Here is an 8,835-nt window from a genome sequence, read left to right on the forward strand (position 1 = left end):
TGAGCTTCAGCTTTCTAATCTGTAGAAAATATTCAATAGTTACAGCTGCACTGCCACCTTGCTTGGTTGGTATAAGAATCAAATAAGGTAGGCCTCTGCAGTGTTAATATAATAATAATGAGAATTATTTGTAAGAGACAATCTGGGATGTCTTTCTGGAAGAAGTGGTAGTGAGGAACATGTATGGCCAGAGGGAATATGTGTAAGAAGGAGGAATGTGGAGGGAATGTGGATCAGTTTGCTTTTGCTCTGTCTCTTCTGCTGATCCCAGGAAAGCATCTGCTAAGAAATCATTTGTCTCTTTTATGGGACCAGAGATAGGGAGTCATGCTCTCCTCAGATTATATCCAAGATGCTGGCCTTTAAGTTGAAGCATGAAGCTTTTCAGATAAAATGAAGTTCCTGTGTTGAGACAGCTGTGCAATGTTCAAGGAAGTCTGGGCATTGAGGATTCTTCTCCCTGTTCCTTCTACAGGTTGGTGAATTCTGGCATTACGTCAGGTGGTTGTCTAGCTCTGTGCTCGGTGCTCAGCACAAACCAGAATCTCACACACCTTTACCTACGGGGCAATGCTCTTGGAGACGTGGGGTTCAAGCTACTCTGTAAGGGACTCTTACATGCCCACTGCAAGCTTCAGGTGTTGGAGTAAGTCTCTGAGCTTATTACAGTGATGGGAATGCATGGTGGCTACAGGGAAGGGGATAGTTGAGGGGAATGTTGATGATATCATCTATATCTGAGAGCCTTCCTAGGGCTTGGCTTCTTACAGGATTATGGGACTAGGGGGAGCTGTACTTTTAGATGGTGTAAAGGTAAATACTGAAGTTCCTTTCACCATAAATCTCTCTACCACAAAAGAGTGGGGGTGGTATGGCACTAGTGTTTTAGGAAAATCTGGGCGGGGAGACACAGAATTTGGGAAAAATCATTTCATATACTGCTGTTAATCATTTGAACTGCAAAATCCAGTAGACTGGAAAAAATATTCTCATCTGAAGAGGAGAGAATGATAACCCTTGGCACATAAGGCAGTTCCAAGCTTGTTAATCCTGAGCCTTTCCTGCATTTGAAATATTACAGGCTAAGATCTGGGAGACCGGTGGAGGATAATTTAAGGGGACATTTTCTTGAAATCACCTTCTTTCTTGCAGATTAGACAACTGCAGCCTCACCTCACACTGCTGCTGGGGTCTTTCCACACTTCTGACTTCTAACCAGAGCCTGCGAAAGTTGAGCCTAGGCAACAATGACCTGGGTGATCTGGGGGTCATGCTACTCTGTGAAGTGCTGAAACAGCAGGGCTGCCTCCTGAAAAGCCTGAAGTAAGTGTGCTCTGTAGAGATTTGTGTGGCAGGGCTCCTAGTGCTAAGGAAAAGTTGGCCAGTTTCCAAAATCCAGGTTGACTTCATTTGCACTCTGGGTGAGGTTGGGCCTGGGCCAGTTGCAGATTTATATATGTATACAATAATTGAGTCATGAACTACGTATTCAATTTCATCCAGACATTTAGAATAATCAAGGTTCATTTGGGTGTGAAAAGACCTTTCATCCATATTCCTGAAAGAAACACAAGTCCCAATGAGAAATAGCCAAAGAGAATTGTATTTCTGTGCAAGGTATCATACTTTGTAGAACTAGACCTGTCCATGGGTCATCCTTATTGCAAAGGTCCTTGCATAGTAGGGGTGTTGTTGGTCTTGTTTTGGAGAATTTCTAAATAGAAAGTGCTCCAGAAACATCAAGATTAGAAATTCCATAAACTTTGGCCTGTCTTCAGGGTGTTGGGACTGTTGGCTCCTTTCCATCATCAATGATACCACTGAGGTACACATTACCTTGCTAGTAAAAGCTTCCTAATTAGTTTCATAACTTCTGTCAGCTCTGACGATCACAGTCTCCACTAAAGACATTTCCTTCACTTGGTTTTAGGGTCAACACACTATCCTCTGGATTTTCTCCTACTACATTGGCTGTTTCTGCTCAGTCTCCTCTGGCATCCCTTCATCATTCTGACCTTTACATACTGAATCCCCAGGACTCAATCACTGGGTTAATTTTTCTCCTTTACACTTTCTCCCTTGTTTACATCATCTAGTCTTCTGGTTTTATCATATATGTGCTGTTCCCCTCCCCCCAGTTCATATCTCCATGAATTCCATGTTCAAATGCTTGTCTCACCTTTCTACTTGGATGTCTAATAAGCCTCCCAAATTTCACATGTCCAAATCCAAACCTGTGCTGTTCCCTTCTGTCTAAAATCTGCTTCTTCCCTATCTCAGTCAGTGGTAACTCAGTGTGAATTGTTCAGGTCAAAACAATCCTGGTGTCATCTTTGACACATCTTTTTCCTTATGCACATATCCAATCCACTGGCATGTCCTGTTAACTCTGCTTTCACAGCATGCCTACTCATTGACCACTTTTTGCCAGCTTCATGGCTCCTACCCTAGTTCAAACCATTGTCACCTCTTGTCTGGATTGTCCTGGTAGCATTCCACCAGGCTACTCTGCATCTACCATTGCAGATGGAGGATGTAGCTAAAACATCAGTCAGAGCATATCACTCCTACCAACATGCTTCTATCACAAGGTAAGAGCCACAAACTCATGGCAGTGTCTAAGGCCCCATGTGATCTGGCTCCTGCTGTTTTTGCAAAGTCATCTTCTAACGCTAGTTCCTTCTGCTCCACTCACACTGGTTTCCTTGCTATTTCGAAAAACACTGTCACCTCCGAAACTATGCACTTGCAGTTCCCTCTGCCTGGAACTTCCACCCTTTGATATCCACATGCCTTATTCCTGTGCATCATTAAATTCTCTGCTCAGGGTTTTCTCTGTGAGTCTGACTGTAACCATCCTACTGAAAATAACAGCCCAGCATGCCTTTCCTCTTCTCTGCTTATTTTCCTCCATAGTGTTGACCATCATAATACATGCTATATCATTTCTTGTTTATTTATTATCTATATCTTACCCCTAGTTTATAAATTCTATTAGCCCAGAAATTTCTGTCCTTGTCCATGGCCTCAAGGCTGAGAACCAACTAGAATACAGGTTTGAATAAACAGTAGTTCAGATCAGCATTGTATCCTTGTGTGGACACAGTGGAACATGTTTCTTGCAATAAAAGCCATTTCCAGAGCTAAGAGAAATAGGAACAAAAGGAATTATTGGTCAGGATGAAGCTGGGGACATTGCTGTATGTGGGCTGATTGACCCAGCCCTGAAGGACACTCTGGAGTTATAAGGGACAGGCTCAAAATAGACTGGGGAACCCATGGATGCAGTCAACCTGTCTTGTGAGCTCAGGTTGCCATAACAAAATAACATAGACTAGATGCCTTAAACAAATCATAGACATTTATTTCTCACAGTTCTGGCAGCTGGAACATCCAAGACCATGGCACTGGCTGATTTGGTTTCTGATGAGAGCTCTCTTCTGGGCTTGTTGTGTCCTCACGTGTACACACAGAGAGAGAGAGAGATAGAGAGAGAGTGTGTGCTGTGGTATCTCTTATTATAAGGGCACTAATCCCATCATGAGGACCCACCCCCATGACCTCATCTAACCCTCATTACCTCCCAAAGACCTCATATCCAAATACCATCATATTGAGGGTTAGGGCTTTAACATATGAATTTTGAAGGAACACAAACAGTCCATAACACAACCAAATCAAGATTATTAGAAATGATTCAGGACAAATCGTATGATTTCTTAGTTAAGTTGCAAGGGAAATTTAAAAAAAGAGAAGGAGGAAGAACTGATATCAAAGAAGACTTGAGAGGCATACCAAGCAATTACAATGTGTGGATCTTTTCTTTTTGGCTGCATTGTGCGGCTTGCAGGATCTTAGTTCCCCCACCAGCAACTGAACCTGGGCCATGGCAGTGAAAGCACCAAGTCTTAACCACTGGACTGCCAGGGAATTCCCAATGTGTGGACTTTATATGGCTCCTGATTAAATGAACATAATATAAAAGCTTTATCAGACAATTGAGAAAGTTTAAACACTGATTGGACATATATTGATATTTAGAAATTATTGTTAACTTTTTTGGGTGTGATAATGGCATTGCAGTTATGTTTTTAAAGTCTGCATTTAGTTTCACACATTGAAATATTTATAGATGCATGAACTGCTGTGTTTAAAATAATCCACTGATGTGAGGAGTGGGTGGGTGATAGACGAAACAAGATTGGCCATGAGCTGTTAACTGTCAAACCTGGGTAATGGGATTCATTATACTATTCTCTCTGTATTTGCACATGTTTAAACATTTCCAAACTTGAAGGTTAAAAATATTGAATATCACAGAAACCACACTAGGCATGAAGTGCAGCATTGGAAAGCTTAAAAGTGTGAGGCTGAGGAGATGAGATTTTTAAAGCCAAAAGCTGAAAGTGTTTATTTGAAGAATACAATCCAAAGCTTCTCTATTTGCTTTTACAGGTTGTGTGGAATGTATTTCAATTATGATACAAAACGTGCATTAGAAACACTTCAAGAAGAAAAGCCTGAGTTGACCATTGTCTTTGAGCCTGCTCGGTAGTGGTGGAAGCAGGGCTGCCAGACGCCAAGTTTCTTTGCCTTCCCTGCCATCTAGGTGTGGATAAGTGGTAGTGAGTACTCCTCCATCAGGGTTAAGACCACCACTCTGTGATTCTTCTGGTCCAGTGAGGAAGAGTGGAAGCTTGCTGATGGTGCCTTTGCCTAGAGAATGTGAGCATCTCCTTTACGTCTGGGTTGAAGACACCAGGGCAATAAAATCATCAAACTACGCATTTCTCACCATAGTGCCTCAGTCAGAGGATTTGTTTCTCTTGGTGACCTCATGTAACTAACTCATTCAATAAAGCACTTTTTCTTTTTCTCTTTTTGCTCTAGCTCTCCTTTCCCTCATATCTCCCCCCCCTCTTTTTTTGTTTACTTTTGACTGTATCATTCCTCCTGCCATCTTTCTCTTAACTGACCATAACAGAATGAGTTAACTGTATATTATGTTGCAATTTTGTGGCAGCAACTTATTTATTTTTAATCTTTGAACAGTTATATTTTCTAATAAAATAATTCATTTTATTGTATTTTAGCTGGTTTAAAATTTGGAAAATAGAAAAACTTTATTGTATTTATTGAGTTAACTTGTTTCCTTTCCTTAATTTTAAGAGAGGATGCCTAGAAATCTTTTTACTTATTTATCTAAACTACTAAAGATAAATTAAATTGCTTCATGTATTAAAAAATCTCTTTGCCAAATGATTCAATTGTAATGAATAAGGAAAAAAATGTCTTATCCTAACTCTGATGGTTGAAATTTCAGCTCTGGTAGGACAGGAGGTTGAAATCATGCAAAAGAAAGTTTTAGAGTAGAGGGAGCCTATATTCATAAATAGAAGTATTATGTAGAAAATGCATTTTGCCTTCAGTTATAAGAACTTATCTTGGATTTATCACATTCCAGGAGCATTTCATCTACCACACTTCACATAGCATTAAATCATTAATATATATTGAATGATTGCTTCTCCACACATGGAGCAACTCTTAAACCACATGGAATTTTTCAGGATGGAAATACCACTTCTGTTTTCAAATGAGTCATCTAGACCTCTGCTTGTCAAAGTATAGCCTATGGACTGTTGATGTAAGGAGATTCTGCAAGAATGTAAATCAATCGAATTACTAAGTATGCTTTTTAGATGAGCTGACTTTTTTCATGACAAGACTTTTTCAATAAGGGAAGCAGTATGTGATTTATATTCTGGTGCAAAGTCTTTTTCTAGTCTAGGACTAGCACTTTTGAGTAACTCTGATCTTGATATTTGTTTTTTTGCATCTTAGTGAAGTGAGATATTGCAGACTGCCTCTCTGCCACAAACACCTTGACATGCAGGATAAAATATAATTACAAAAACACAGCTAAGCTGGAAAGACAGAAGAAAAATTTCTGTTCATTAAGATCTCAAAATTGGATTATGAGTATACCTTTCAGTGGTCAAGAGGAATATCTGAATAGATAAATACCTCACAATATAACTATTAATTTGGAAAATTCCATGAGGTTTTCCACACTAGTAGAACTAAAAAATAAGTAAAATTGATGGACAGAAAATCAATATAGAAACATCAACACATGCAGTTGGAAAGAAGTCATTCGTTCCAACCATCACAATTAAAATTGGGTGAGGCATGAAGCAGCAATGGGTGGTAAAACCTAACAGGAAATTTAAATGATAAGCAGTATTCTTGTGTAGTCTGAAATTATCTTTTTACAGTTGGCTAATCAGTTGCAAAAGAAAAATAGTAACTATATAAAGAGCAGAAATTGGACAGTACCTGACCATCTAATAAAAAATATCAGCAGATGGATGTCTGCTTTTAGGTGAGATGACTTGAGATGGAACCAATATCACTACTGTGTGTTTCTGGTTGAGAACCCGGAATTTAATCATCAGCAAACACCAGACAAACTCCAAATGAGGAAGTTCTGTTAAAAGGGGGAGGGGACTATAGTCTTCAAGAATGTCAATGTCAGTGTTGACAATGGGTAAATCTTGGGGTGGGAGGGTTATGGAATTATTCTTTAGACTGTTCTTATTCTTGCATCTTTTATGTACATATGACATATTTCCAAATAAAAGGTTTAAATAATCAAAACAGCAGTATTTCTAAGCACTTGCAATTTAAAAATGTAATAAAATCCTATTAATCAAGGGACTTCCTTGCTGGTGCAGTGGTTAAGAATCCACCTGCTAATGCAGGGGACATGGTTTCAAGCCCTCGTCTGGGAAGATCCCACATGCCGTGGAGCAGCTAAGCCCGTGCACCACAACTACTGAAGCCCGTGCACCTAGAGCCCATGCTCTGCAACAAGAGAAGCCACCGCAATGAGAAGCTCACACACTGCAATGAAGAGTAGCCCCCACTTGTCACAGCTAGAGAAAGCCTGTGCACAGCAACGAAGACCCAACGTAGCCAAAAATAAATGAATAAATTTATTTTTAAAAATCCCATTAATCGTAGCAATAAAAGTTATTAAGTATGCAAACAAAAGAAGAGCAAAGAACATTTTTCTCACCATCCAAGTCTACAAAGATTTACCCACTACAGTCACTGACCAACAGTGCACTCTGTGTTTCAGACAGGAAATTAAAGATGACAACAGGATGCTCTGTGCTTTGGACAAACAGGTTCCTTAGATAGTTAGATGTAGCTCAGGAAGAGTTTTAATAAACCCAGTTTCTTTCATCTTCTCATAGATAGAAAAGCACGTTAATCATTAACTTGAGATATCTGTTCTTTATGACTAGCAGTAATCTTTTACCAAGATGTATACTTGACTACGTGCATTCCCTAGCCAAAAAAAAAAAAAAAAATCACATATATACTGGCTTCTTCCCCTACCTCTTTGAAGCAGTTCCTCAGAGCTATCTGAGAGGTTGTCTCCTGGGCTATAGTCCTCAGTAAGACCCTGAATAAAATTTAACTTGTGTGTTTTTCTTTGTCAATATTTACCTGGAGTGAATCTCTTAAAAATTAAAAGTTGTAAAAAACCATACAAAAGAGGACCTGAATGAATGGAAAGATGGAGATATGTCATATTCATGGATGGGAAGTTTCAAAGGCATGACAACGCTATCTATTCCTCCCCTCAAACTAAAATTTGATGCAATTGTCATTAATATACTGACAGGGATTTTCACAGAACTGAGCAAGATAATTTTTTAAATGTATAAGAAAAATAGGGATCAAAGAATATCCAGAAAAAATTTGACAACGTAGGAAACTTGCCACACTAGATATTAAAAAGCTATAAAACTGATCGATGTAGTATATGCAGGATAGAGTTCACTCACAGGCATAGGCATGCATGGAAATGTAACTTGTGATATTGAAAATGTTGAAGAAAGGAAGGACTAGTCAACCTGGCTGGGACAAACAGCCATGCACATGGTAACATTGTATTTCTGCCTTCTATCATACAAATAAATTCCAAAAGTAATGAAGACACATTTTTTAAAGGTATTTATTTATTTATTTGTTTGTTTATTTGTTTATTTATTTGTTCATTCATTCATTCATTCATTCATTTATGGCTGTGTTGGGTCTTCATTTCTGTGCGAGGGCTTTCTCCCGTTGCGGCGACCGGGGGCCACTCTCCATCGTGGTGTGCGGGCCTCTCACTGTCACGGCCTCTCCTGTTGTGGAGCACAGGCTCCAGACGCGCAGGCTCAGTAGTTGTGGCTCACAGGCTTAGTTGCTCTGTGGCATGTGGGATCTTCCCAGACCAAGGCTCGAACCCGGAAGACACATTTTAAAAGTAAAGCTACATGTACAACAATGTGACTATAGTTAACAATAATGTATTGTGTAATTGAAGTTTGCTAAGAGGGTAGATCTTAAGTGTTCTCACCACACACACACACACAAAAGGAAAAGTGCAGCTATGTGAGACAATAGATATGTTAATTAGCTTGACTGAGATGATTGTTTCACAGTGCATACTTATACCAAAACATCACATTGTTTTCTACCTATCTATCTATCTAATTTTTATTTGTCAGTTATAACTCAGTGAAGCTGGGGGAGAAACAGAATGACAGGAAAGTGCATTACATGACATAAGCACATTGACACAGATCATTACATTAACAGAATGCAGTCACAATAAAAGCACATTGTTTTCTTCAGGGAAAAAAGTATAAACACTTTAGAAGAAAATAGAGCAAAACATGTAAGTTTAGGTAATGTGCTTCTTGAAATAAATATAAAATACACAAAGTATAAAGGAAAGGTTGATAAACTATAAAATGTAAAACTTTTGAGCTTTGT

General features: G+C 39.1%; 1 protein-coding gene across 7 annotated transcripts in view; it reads left to right on the forward strand.

The window, feature by feature from the left end:
* The window catches only part of NLRP3 (NLR family pyrin domain containing 3), a 53,732-nt gene extending 48,579 nt beyond the window's left edge, over positions 1-5,153 (forward strand). For 6 of the 7 annotated variants that reach the window (XM_082621575.1, XM_082621577.1, XM_082621576.1 and 3 more), the window contains 3 exons: positions 476-646; positions 1,153-1,323; positions 4,456-5,151. In XM_082621575.1, the coding sequence (XP_082477701.1) occupies positions 476-646; positions 1,153-1,323; positions 4,456-4,555 (442 nt within the window). In that variant the 3' untranslated portion in view covers positions 4,556-5,151. Of the gene's footprint in view, positions 1-475; positions 647-1,152; positions 1,324-4,455 lie in introns of all 7 variants that reach the window. The other variant, XM_082621581.1, reaches the window with a different exon arrangement.
* The last annotated feature ends 3,682 nt before the right edge of the window (positions 5,154-8,835 follow it).

This window comes from Mesoplodon mirus (genome assembly GCF_964341445.2).
Source record: "Mesoplodon mirus genome assembly, chromosome: 5".
Taxonomy (NCBI): domain Eukaryota; kingdom Metazoa; phylum Chordata; class Mammalia; order Artiodactyla; family Ziphiidae; genus Mesoplodon; species Mesoplodon mirus.